At 45.8% G+C, this 13,117-nt stretch overlaps 1 protein-coding gene across 1 annotated transcript in view; it reads left to right on the forward strand.

Annotated features, from left to right (window-relative positions):
• The window catches only part of LOC116988377 (exostosin-1-like), a 216,782-nt gene that overhangs the window by 177,022 nt on the left and 26,643 nt on the right, over positions 1 to 13,117 (forward strand). The window contains exons 5-7 of the mRNA XM_033045037.1: positions 8,847 to 8,979; positions 9,468 to 9,586; positions 11,721 to 11,816. Coding sequence (XP_032900928.1) covers positions 8,847 to 8,979; positions 9,468 to 9,586; positions 11,721 to 11,816 — 348 coding nt within the window. The remainder of the gene's footprint in view (positions 1 to 8,846; positions 8,980 to 9,467; positions 9,587 to 11,720; positions 11,817 to 13,117) is intronic.

Below are 13,117 nucleotides of genomic sequence, written 5' to 3' on the forward strand. Positions count from 1 at the left end.
CCCTGATTCCACTATTTTTAAGAGCCCTATCTAGCTCTCTCTTGAAAGTATCCAGAGAACCTGCCTCCACCGCCCTCTGAGGCAGAGAATTCCACAGACAAAAACACAATTAGAAAAGAACAAGTCTGTGGTTGGGTCAGAGGTGGTCCATTGGGTTCTGTTGCCAAGGTAAGATTAGGGTTGTGCAGGTCGGTTCAAGAGCCTGATAGTTGTGGGAAAGTAGCTGTTCCGATACCTGGTGGCGTACGGCAGCCATGCCACCTGCTTGACAGTAACAGCGAGAAGAGGGCAAGGCTCGGATAGTGAAGATTCTTGATGATATATGCCACATTCTTCAGGCAGAACGTCACGTAGATGATGGGGAGGGCAGTGCCCGTGATGGACTGGGCAGAGTCTATCACTCTCTACAGCCTCTTGGGTTGGATTCGCCAGATCGAGCCACGTGCAACCAGTCAGAATATTATCTACAGTGTATCTGTGGAAGGGTGTTTGAGTATCCAGTGGCGTTATAGCCAGTAGGACTTCAGCATCTGCCCGACAACATAAGGAAGGGCTTTGCTTTAACATTTTTCAAAAAGGCCAAGCGTAGCAAAGGTGTGGCCCAGCCTCGCACTGCACAGAACGTTGTTTAATGCTTTGCGATAGCCACTTGAGTATCACTGGACGGCACGGTGGCGCAGCGGTAGAGTTGCTAAAGACCCAGATTCAATCCTGTCCACGGGTGCTGTCTGTACGGAGTTTGTACGTTCTCTCTGTGACCGCATGGGTTTCCTCCAGGCGCTCCGGTTTCCTCCCACATCCCAAATGACATGCAGGTTTGTAAGTTAATTGGCCTCTGTAAATTGTCCCTAGAGTGTAGGATAGAACTAGTGTACGGGCCGATTGTTGGTCAGCAAAAACTCAGTGGGCCGAAGGGCCTGTTTCCGCGCTGTATCTCAAAACTAATAAAAACTAATAGGGCTGAAAGGTACAGATTTCAGACAGAGGTGAAAGTGCGAATGACCCTGTGCTCATATAATGCAAGGCATTGTCCTCACCACCACCTGACATGCTCTCACTGCTGGCTATGTCCAAGTATGCATATTTGTCTATAACATGTTGACTGATAAACAGAGAAGAATTGTGCGGTGCGGGAAGGGATTTTTTGCGAGCTGATTTATGTTGATTTCAATGGATTCAAAGTGTAGATCTTCATGTTTTTTGGTATGTTATTGTCACATAAACCTTGGGGCAGTGAAATTCCTTTTATGCCTACAGTTCACTGTATCTTACTATACATAAACATACTTAAGTGCAAGAGTGTAAGAATAGTAAAATACACTCAAGATAGTACACAAGAGACGTCACGTTTCCAGTGCCATTTTGTATTAGTCATGTCCAAAGTTGTTAACATGTAGATTCTTAACTTGGCCGTAAAGACTCCATGCCCTGCAACTAACACGGTTAGTTGTCCCAAAGACACAATAGACCGAGCTAGATCATGAAAAAGACACAAAGTGCTAGGGTAACTCAGCGGGTCAGGCAGCATCTCTGGAGAACATGGACAGGTGCTGGGTCCAGTCGGGACCCTTCTTCAGACTACGATTTCAGACAATGTTTCTACAAGCTAGATCATGACCGCGTTTGCAGCTGTTTTTGACCCAGAGCAGTGTTTCAGCTCAAATCCTCTTCATCAACAAACCTCCTTATTATCCCCCAATCCCCAACTTTAATCCTTGCCGTTGTTACATCCAGAGTGGACTAGGACATTGAAAGTAGAAGAAGAACACGCCCTTTGGCCCATAGTATCTTTGTTGACCACAGTGCCAATTTAAACAATCTCAACTGCCTGCTTTTTGTCTGTATCTCTCCATCCCCTGCCTGTTCAAGTGGCAGTCGGCATGCTTATTAAATGATGCTCTCATATCTGTTTCCACCAACTCTACTACTCTGAGTAAAATAAAAACATGGCTCGTAAAACTCCTTTAAAATCTCCTCCCAAAGCTATTTCGTTCAATATTTGACATCTCCATTAAAAGACTATCTACTCTGTCTACGCCTCTCATAATTGTATGTACTACTCTCAGATCCCCTCTCAGTGGTTACATGGATAGGACAGGTTTGGAGGGATATGGACCAACTGCGGGCAGGTGGGACTATTGTAGCTGGGACAGGTTGGCCGGTGTGGGCACGTTGGGCCGAAGAGCCTGTTTCCACACTGTATCACTCTATGACTCTTTAAGTGAACAATCCATGTTGATCCAAACTCTCCCTACACTAATACCCTCTCATCCAGGCAGCAGCCTGGTAAACTTCTACACCCACTGCAAAGCTTCCACACCCCTCCCATAATTCAGCGACCAGAACTGCACGCCATATTCCCAAGTCCGAAGGAGGCTTCCGACCCGAAACGTCACCTATTCTTTTTCTCCAGAGATGCTGTCTGACCCGCTGAGTTACTCCAGCGTGTTGTGTCTATCCTCGGTGCAAACCAGCATCTGCAGTTCCTTCCTGCACACTTTGTTCCGAGCATGGCCTAACAAAGGTTAATTACAGCCGCACCTTCTAAACTTTTACATTCACTTCCTCCTCCAGATTCAACCAAGTGTGATATACGTCGCTTTTATTATCTTTACTATCAAAACAAGAGGGCTTAAGGAGAGGGGAAGGAGTTTTAAAAGGGATTTGAGGCGGAAATCTGTTGCACACGGAGAGGTTGACATCTGAAACTTGCCGCCAGAGGAGGTAGTGAAGGCAAATACAATCACTGTGATTGAACGTAAGAGATATTTAGTCGAGCACTTAGATAGGAACGCTCTTGAAGGATATGAATGTAGAGTGGACAAATGGGATTAACATTGAGTATGGTTCAGCACAGTGGCACAGCAATGAAGCACTCACTTGATTAGACTGAGAGCTTCAATGTTGACTATGAGTTCACCTTGACACTGGGACTTGAACCCATGACCTACCTCAGGTGCAATGGGCTACCTACTGAGCCACACTTAATACCACTAATGAGAGGAGTGCAGAACGAGAGTCTTGTCGAAATGAACTACATGGGGTGATAGAGTTGCTGCCTTACAGCACCAGAGAACTGGGTTTGATCCTGGCTACGGGTGCTGGCTGAACAGTGTTTACATTCTCCCTGTGACCACGTGGGTTTTCTCCAGGTGCTCCAGTTTACAACCATACTCCAAAGCCGTACAAGTTTGTCAGTTAATTAGCTTCGGTAAAATTGTAAATTGTCCCTAGATGTGCAGGAAAGTTCTAGTTTATGGGGCGATCGCTGGTCAGCGGGGACTGAAGGGACTGTTTCCGCACTGTTCCTTTAAAGCCTAAAGCATAAAACAGTACAGCGAAAGAACAGACCTTTCAACGCACAATGTCCGTGCCGAACGTGTTGCGTTAAACTAATCTAATCTGCCTGTACGTGACCCGTATTTTCTCATTCCCTGAGCCACCCAGATGTCCACTATTACTGGTGCTGGTCTGAAAAAAATTGATGCTGGCATATTGCATATCCAAATAATCTTTCAACCACATATTCAGAATCTGCTGGTCAATCACTTCAAAATGTAACTTGATTCTGCAGTCGTACACCTTTGCCTCTCCCAAACATAGTAATCGTAGTAATCATTTGCAGACTTATAGAAGCTCTTCTTCATTGCCGTGCTCTAAATTTAGATGTTCCTGAATTCAGCTGTGAACACCCTAATCTCCAGTGTTCCTTTCTATAGACAATAGATGCAGGAGTAGGCCATTCGGCCCTTCGAGCCAGCACCGCCATTCAATGTGATCATGGCTGATCATCCCCAAACAGTACCCCGTTCCTGCCCATATCCCCTGACTCCGCTATCTTTAAGATCCCTGTCTAGCTCTCTCTTGAAAGTATCCAGAGAACCGGCCTCCACTGCCGTCTGAGGCGGAGAATTTTCCTGCACCTCTGCACCTATATAACTGTCTCCACTTAGCTTTGGTTTAGTTTAGAGATACAGCGCGGATTCAGGCCCTTCGGCACACCAAGTCCGCCCCGACCATCGATCCCCGCACACTTACGCTATCCCACACACACTGGGGACAATTTACAATTATAACAAGCCAATTAACCTACAAACCTGTGTGGGTGGAAACCGGAGCACCAGGGAAAACCCACGCAGCTCAGGGGGAGAACGTACAAACTCCGTATGGACAGCACCCGCAGTCAGGATCAAAGCCTGGTCTCTGGCGCTGTAAGTCAGCAACTCTACCGCTGCGCCACCCTTTTTCATTTGGTTTCCCCATCAACTCTCACCAACTACTTTGAATGATTGGTCGCACTCCGTCTCACTCATTAAAAAAACACTTGCTCTTCCATGCCAATTATTATTATTTGGCTCCTGCATCCATTTTTTATTTGATAATATTTCTGTGAATTGCCTCAGGATGTTATGGTACATTTTAACTACCATATAAATGGAAATTGATTTTGTGTCATTTCCTCAGAACTTAATTATTGTTGGTACATTTTTCAAAATCAGTTTTTTTTTGTTTTTTTTCCGCCTTTCCATCCCTTTGCTTTGCCATCATTTATATAGAATTCAATATCTTGAACAAGACCTTTTGCTTCAAACACCTATGAAGATTCTTCACCAAATTGGCTGAAGAGACAATATTATTACTATCTTGTACACACACACAAGGAGAGTCATTCAAGAAATTGAATTCAATATAAATCATTTGAGAGAAAACAAAATATAGAGAGAAGGAAGAAGTAAAACAAATATTACTCTCAGAATGAAAGGACGTTCCTTTAGAAATGAGTTGAGGAGGAATTTCGTTAGTCAGAGGGTGGTGAATCTGTGGAATTCATTGCCACAGAAGGCTGTGGAGGCCAAGTCAATGGATATTTTTAAGATGGAGATTGATAGATTCTTGATTAATACGGGAGTCAGGGGTTATGGGGAGAAGGCAGGAGAATGGGATGGAGAGGGAAAGATAGATCAGCCATGACTGAATGGCGGAGTTAACTTGATGGGCCGAATGGCCTAATTCTGCTGCTATAACTTATGAACTTAAAGTCCCATACAAAACAAGTTCTAAGGAAATGACACAAAATCAAATTCCATTAATATGGTACTTACGGCATCAAACGCAACCTAATTCAATTCAACTTTAATGTCATTGCACAGATACAAGTATGGGTACAACGAAATGCAGTTTAGCGTCAGTCCGTAATAATAGTGCAATATAGAAATAAAAATACAGAATAAGCAAACAATGTGGACGGAGAGACTGGAGAAATCTATCGGCGGGACTCCGAGTTCAGCAATGTGATAGTGTTGTTGTAGAAGCTGTTCCTCATCCTACTAGTATGAGACCTGAGGCTCCTGTACCGCCTCCCTGATGGGAGGAGGGCAAACAGTCCATGGTTAGGGTGGGAGGGGTCTTTGATGATCTTCCCGGCCCGTCTCAGACACCGTTTTCGGTGGAGGGCATCCATGGCAGGGAGTGGGGCACCGATGATGTACTGAGCGGTTTTCACCACCCGTTGTAGTGCCTTCCTGTCCGCTACGGTGCAACTGCTGTACCATACCGTGAAGCAGGTGGTCAGGATGCTTTCGACGGTACAGCGGTAAAAGTTGGTCAGGATCTGGGGGGACAGGTGGGCTTTCTTGAGCCTCCTCAGGAAGTAAAGACGCTGCTGTGCCTTTTTGATTAGCTTGGAGCTAATGGACTTTGATAGGGTGGAAGTGAGCAAATGACATGATGGTGTAAGGCAAAAGCCCAGGTACATGGATAGGAAAGGTTTCGGCAGCACGGTGGCGCAGCAGTATAGTTGCCGCCTTGCAGCGCTAGAGACCCTAGTTCGATCCTGACTACAGGCGCTGTCTGTATGTAGTTTATACGTTCTTCCCTGTGACCGCGTGGGTTTTCTCCGCGTGCTCCGGTTTACTGCCACACTCCAAAGGCGTACAGGTTTACAGGTTAATACGCTTGGTAAAATTGTAAATTGTCCTTGGTGTGTAGGATTGTGCTGGTACGGGACGATCGCTGGGCGGCGCAGACTCAGTAAAGCTTAAAGAGATGTGGGCAGATGGGACTAGTGCAGATGGGGCATCCTGATCCACAATGGTCAGTTGGGCTTGAGGCCTGTTTCATGCTGTATAACCAGGACTAAAGTACAATACAATCTGATTAGATAGTTTGAAGGTCTCTAATGAGGTTGGTGGAAGGGTGGGACCATGCTCTAGTTGGTGAGGAGCCAGTTCAGGTGCCCGATAACAGCAGGTAGACATAATTGCTGGAGAAACTCAGCGGGTACGGCAGCATCTATGGAGCGAAGGAAATAGGCAACGTTTCGGGCCGAAACCCTTCTTCAGACTGATGCAGGGTGGGAGGGGGCAGGAAGAAGAAAGGAAGAGGAGGAGCCAGAGAGCTGAGAAGGGGAGGAGACAGCAGGGGCTATCAGAAATTGGAGAAGTCAATGTTCAGGCCACTGGGATGCAGACTGCCCAAGCGGAATATGAGGTGCTATTCCTCCAGTTTCCGGTGGTGCTCACTCTGCCGATGGAGGAGGCCCAGGACAGAGAGGTCGGATTCGGAATGGGAGGGGGAGTTGAAGTGCTCAGCCACAGGGAGATCAGGTTGGTTAATGTGGACCGAGCGGAGGTGATAACAGCAACTGATTCGTGGGTTGAATGTACCAATGCCACATTGTAAGCAATAAGGTCATATTGAAGATACTCTGTATGCTGATATCAGTGATCCATTTGCAATGAATCTTAACTCCATGAGATGATCAGTGGTCAATTAATCAATTAGTGTCTGTTTTTCCCACAGTAAATTACCAGTCATTATTCTCCATCTGTGAATAGATTTAATTCAAAACTCAATGTAGCGTGGAATTGACTGAGCTGAACTCTTTACTACATTTATTATCTGACCAGTTAAAGTCCTGTTTCAACCTGGCTGCTCAGCTGATGATGATACAACTCTCACTCCTACTGTTCGATGGGATTAGAGAAGTATTTGACTGGCCTGCTGAGTGCAGTTTAGGAAAAGGTCAGCGGGAAACCAGAGTGTATGGTGGCTTATTTATTCCCCAGGATGAATTAAGAAATTCAGTGAGGCAAGATAGAAATGGCCTTGTTCTTTTGTAAGATTTAATAATTTCTCCATTGGCGCAATATCAAATTACTGCTGCATTATTTTTAAATATTTGCCACATAAAGCATATTCCAATATCTGATGAAAGCCCACCAAATATTACAATAAGATGGCACAACCTGATCTCCCTGTGGCTAAGCACTTCAACTCCCCCTCCCATTCCGAATCCGACCTTTCTGTCCTGGGCCTTCTGCATTGGCAGAGTGAGCACCACCGGAAACTGGGTGGCTGGTAGAATTGCTGCCTCACAGCGCCAGAGACCTGGGTTCAATCCTGACCTCGGGTTCTGCCTGTGTAGAGTTTGCACGTTCTCCCTGTGACCACGTGGATTTCCTCCGTGTGCCTCGGTTTCCTCCCACATCCCGAAGACATGTGGGCTTGTAGGTTAATTGGCCTCTGTAAATAGCTCTTAATGTATCGGGAGTGGCGGGGGAAATGGGACAACCGAGAACTAGCGTGTACAGATGATCGATGGTCGGTGCTGTGTCTTTCAATCAATTCAATCAATTTCAATTAATTCTGCATTGAAATTTCCAATTAAAATACCTGCGAGAGACAAAAAGAGAGAGACCTGGTGGTTTAGTTTTTAGGTGCCCCAGACCATGCTGCCGTGCCTATCTCCCGGCAGCAGGCCTGGCTGAGCCGGGAAACACTCCCCCCCCCCCCCCCCCCCCCCTCCGAAGAAGAGGTGAAGAGAGTCAAGATGGCGGCAGTGGTGGCAGCCACAAGGAACCAAGGCCCGCTGCAGTACACCTCCACGGTGGAGTGGGCCGCTGGAGGCCCTGCAGCAGCATGGGGCTCGGCTGGATCGGGCGCCGCTCCAAGAGGCCGAGCGCGTGGACCGGACACGTCCCGCAGCGGCCTGCAGCGGTGGAGGACGGCCAGGCCGACCCTGCAACGTCGCCAGGACAACGGACCTTTATGGCCAGGTTAAAAGCTCTGATCTTATGTCAACTTGCACTTGAAAATGGCACCAAACCTGGCGACCCTTGCATACTGTCACTTTGTACTATTCCTATACACTTGTACGGAATCTAAGATGTGCTTGTGTATAGCAATGCATTTACTGAACTGTATGCAAAAAAACAATGCCATTGTACCTCAGTACCTGTGACCGTAAAGTACGAAGATAGATTCAATACACTGGAGCAACTCAGCAGGTCAGGCAGCATCCCTGGAGAAAAGGAACAGGTGACGTTTGGGGTCTTCTTATTCTTGCGTATGGTGTGCACAGCCTAAAGTTGCAGGACAACTTGTTCTATTTGATCTTATTTGATTGTGCACGCCGGGTTGATTGCATTCGTCAAAACAGTGCGGACCATGTGAAGGTTGCAATCTCCCACACGTTTGGGGTCAAGACTCTTCTTCAGACTAAGAACCAGGGGTGAGGGGGACAGTAAAGTACCATTGAACCACATAGCAGAACAAACTGGCAACTTCGGTGAAACATTGTGGTCCAGGGACAAATTTATGTGATGAGAAGTTAACACTGACCAGGTAAATCCCATGTCTTCAGCTCATCCACATTACACTGGCATTGATGGCACTGTAGCAAACCAGTTAGATTAATGATCTAGCGATCCAGAGCCTTGAAGGGTGGAAGGTACAAGTCAACTAGCCAAGAAAGCCAGATCAGAAGCATTCGATGGGCCAAGCTTTGCAATACTGCTCCTATGAATCTCTGTTGGTGATTAACCCAATTCATTTCTGCTTTGCAGATCATTAAGGACAGAATATTCACCCACGTGTCACGGAATAAACACATGTGGAATAAACTGCCAGGAGGATTATTTGTGCTCCCTCAATACTCAACATTTGTAGCAGATTACCCCTTCTACTACTTGGATATGGGTAAGTGTGAAACGCCAGTCTGTACAGCGAGGAATGCTCGACAAATCTCCCACCGGGATGTATTTTACTGTTCTCAGTCTATCCCAGCACTCGTTGTGTCCATCATGTTCCCCATGTTGGGGGAGTCCAGAACCAGGGGGCCACACACAGTTTAAGAATAAGAGGTCGGCCATTTAGAACGGAGACGAGAAAACACTTTTTCCTCTCAGACAATTGTGAGTCTGTGGAATTCTCTGCCTCAGAGGGCGGTGGAGGCCGGTTCTCTGGATACTTTTAAGAGAGAGCTAGATAGGGTCTCTTAAAGATAGCGGAGTCAGGGGATATGGGGAGAAGGCAGGAATGGGGTACTGATTGGGGATGATCAGCCACAATCACATTGAATGGCGGTTCGGTGCTGGTTCGAAGTCCTGCACCTTTTGTCTATTGTCTATTGTCTATTAGGGTGCACTAGCTCCCGGTACTAATCAGTTGTTACTTTGTGGTTGCAGGTTTAACTCCGAAGAAGGAATTTACTGCATTGATCCATGCAGTCTCACCCTTGGTCTCCCAGTCTCAGCCTATCATCAAATTAATCTTGGCACTGGCAAAATCCAAGTACTGTTCACAAGTATGTAAAAGATGCCGCTCGAGTGATTATTTTCTTTTGTCTTTGCTCCTTGTTTCTTCTGCACCTTCTTGCCTCCACTTCTCTTTTGTATTACTGAGAGAGAATAAAGAACACCCCCAGGCATTTCATTGCCGCCTTTATCCAGCTTCAAGCTGCAAGTTTGTTTCTCTCTCACACATGTAGCCTCTAAAGAATAGCATGAAAGGAAGACTTGCATGTTTTGCAAATTCAGGGCAACACCAAGTGCTTTGTTGTAAGATATATGCCAGCCAATCTTTGGACAAGCTCCTAAAAAATAGCAACATGATAGTATAAGTATAAAATAAAAAAGATGATCTCAACTTTTCATTATTTTAATAATAATAATAATAAAGTAATCTGGGTCAAGGAATAAATATTACCCAAATACACCAGGAAATGTCTTCCTGCTTTTCCACAAAATGGTTTTACGTAATCTTTCATAACCTCATAGAGTTATACAGCGTGGAAACAGGCCCTTCGGCCCATCTTGCCCACACCGACCAACATAAGGTCATAATTGATAGGAGTAGAATTAGGCCATTCGACTGCTCCACCATTCAATCATGGCTGATCTATCTCTCCCTCCTAACCCCATTTCTCCTGCCTTCTCCCCATACCCTCTGACACATGTACTAATCAAGAATCTATCTATCTCTGCCTTAAAAATATCCACTGATTAGGCCTCCACAGACTTCTGTGGCAAAGAATTCCACATGTCCCATCTACTACTAGTCCAACCTTCCCCGTTTGGCCCTTATCCCACTAAAATTCCACATGTCCTATCCATGTACCTGTCTAATTGTTTCTTAAACGTTGCAATAGCCCCTGCACTCCGCTTCTTGGGGGAGAAGGGGTTTTGTTTCGAAGGTTACACCTGCGACAGAACCCATAGTGGAGCACTAAAAGAATCAGGCTGGATTTTAAACAGAATCATAATTGAAGAGCGTTCATATTTTTTATTCATTGAAGGGATGTGACCATTGCAGGCTGAGGCAGCATTTAACTGCCTATAACTGATTGCCCTTGAGAAGGTTGTGGTGAGCTACCTTCTTGAAGCACTGCATCTTTGAGTTGTGGTTCCACTCACGATGCTCTCAGGAAGAGAGTTCCAGGATTTCGACCCAGCCACGGTGAAAGAACGCCAATATATTTCCAAGTCAGGATGGTGTGTGGCTCCGGTGGAGCAGGGGGATCCACCAGGTGGTGGTGTTGTCATGCTTAAGTTGCCCTTGTCCATCTGGCTGGAGGAAGTGCTGGGTTCGGAAGGTGCTCCCTATGGAATCTTCGGAGGCAAATTGCAGAGAACTGGTTCTCCTCGTGTCCACCCACCGCTGGAGTAGGAAGACAAGGGGAGCAATCTGACCCACCCAGTTTCTCAATGTTTCCAATGCATGGAAAATCCAGTGGGCCAACTCAGAAAACTTCCTCTTCAGTCTCACAGCTAGGAAGGGAAAGGAGGCAGGAGTGAATGAACATGGTGACAGGTGAGAAATTATATCCAGGACGGGAAGAGTTGATAGAAACATAGAAAATAGGTGCAGGAGGAGGTCAATTCGGCCCTTCGAGCCAGCACCGCCATCCCAGGGATCAATCTAGTGAACCTACGCTGCACTGCCTCAATCACAAGGATGTCCTTCCTCAAATTAGGAGACCAAAACTGTACACAATACTCCAGATGTGGTCTTACCAGAGCCCTATACAACTGCAGAAGAACCTCTTTACTCCTATGCTGAAATCCTCTTGTTGTGATGTGATGCACAAAGTGACAACATTATACTTACCAATATTGAGACCTCACCTGAAGTATTGTGTGCAGATTTGTTCTCCTTACCCACGAAAGGATAAACTTGCCATTAGAGAGAATGCAACAAATATTCACCACCCTGATTCCTATGATGCAGTCTGAAGAAAGCATCCAACCTGAAACGTCACCTATTCTTTTTCTTTAGTAATGCTGCCTGACCCGCTGCGTTGCCCTAGCATTTTGTGTCCATCTCTACATTATTTTGCTTGTGTCCAGCCGGGTTGAATATTCAATGTTAGAGCTACAAATGTAAAGAAATCCCAAATCACTTTCACCTACCCATGAAATAATCTATTTTTTTGATCCTAGATAATTGTCTTGTGGAACTGTGACAAACCATTAGTCCCCAAGAATAAATGGCCCTCAACGAGAATGCCTCTGATAGTTATAAAGGGAGGCCGTAAGGTAAGATTTTTCATTTGAGGGCGACTGGACTTTGTGCCTTCCCCCACAGTGGGAATCACTGTGGGGGGATGTTTTGGTGTTGAATTTCTTTATGAATACTGTGTTGTATTTTTATTAGTGTGCTGCAAGGACATCAGAATTTCCCCTGAATAAGGGGATTAATAAAGTATTTATCTATCTATCTATCTATCTATCTATCTATCTATCTATCTATCTATCTATCTAATAAGAATGTAATAATGTTCTGATAATCAAGTACCATTGGGACTGGCAGTGCCAGACCAGTATATAGAGTCAGACAGCACAGAACAAGCACACTGGATGGCCACCAAGTGGTCATAGGAGTGGAAGGCAACCTCATCTCCATTACACAGCTACATCTCTTCACCAGATAAAAGGTGTCCAGGGTCTGACCTCCCCAGAGGAGCATGGGTGAAGCTCAACAGACTTGGTACTGGAGTTGAGCGTTTCAATGCCAGCGTGTGGAGATGCCCAGCCTGTGAATGCGGAGCAGAACAACAGACAGCCAACCATGTCATCTCTGGGTGCCCGCTCTACCACCCACCAAATGGAGCTCAGTCAGGGCCCGGCAGATATTGACGCAGAGACAACAACCTGGCTACTCAACACCCGGCTTGAGATCTAACTATTCCTTTGGTTTATGTTTCATTTGCAAGGAGAGAAGAAGAAGACAGCACAGAAACAGGCTCTTCAACCCAAGATCCATGCTGAAATGTTCTGGATGATTAGATATTATTTCAATATTACTATGCAAACACACTTTTATATCACTATTCTCACTTGTTACACAGTGGTAGCAGATTTTCCAGTGAACTAAGTGATTTTAAAGGAAATAGGAAATATGCAATCAGTCCAGACCTTGCCACATGCCTCACTCACAGTACAGACCCGTAGCTCACACTGTGAGTGGCTCTAGAGTGAGCCAGGTGCAGAACCATCAGCGTGTCTCAAATGCCTGCCAGATTATCAGAGTTTTTTTATGCTAATATTGTAGCACATGAGGTAACCCAAACTGATCCTCACCTCTTGAAACAATCACAGCATGTTGCAGGCTAGGGATAGAACTGTGAACTACAACTGTGCCGCCCTAGTGTGTTGATAGAAAGCATGGTGACCAGTGTGTGCTGAAGAGAGCAGAGGATCAGAGCCTGGTCAAGTCTATGGGAGCACCGCACACATCACCTGGTAGGCCGGATGCCCAACCATCCAGATTTCCAAATACTCAGAGAGCAGTTTTCAGAGCTATATTATGCTTTAAAATAGGCATAATTTTTAGCACA

Source organism: Amblyraja radiata, chromosome 27, assembly GCF_010909765.2.
Source record: "Amblyraja radiata isolate CabotCenter1 chromosome 27, sAmbRad1.1.pri, whole genome shotgun sequence".
Taxonomy (NCBI): Eukaryota; Metazoa; Chordata; class Chondrichthyes; order Rajiformes; family Rajidae; genus Amblyraja; species Amblyraja radiata.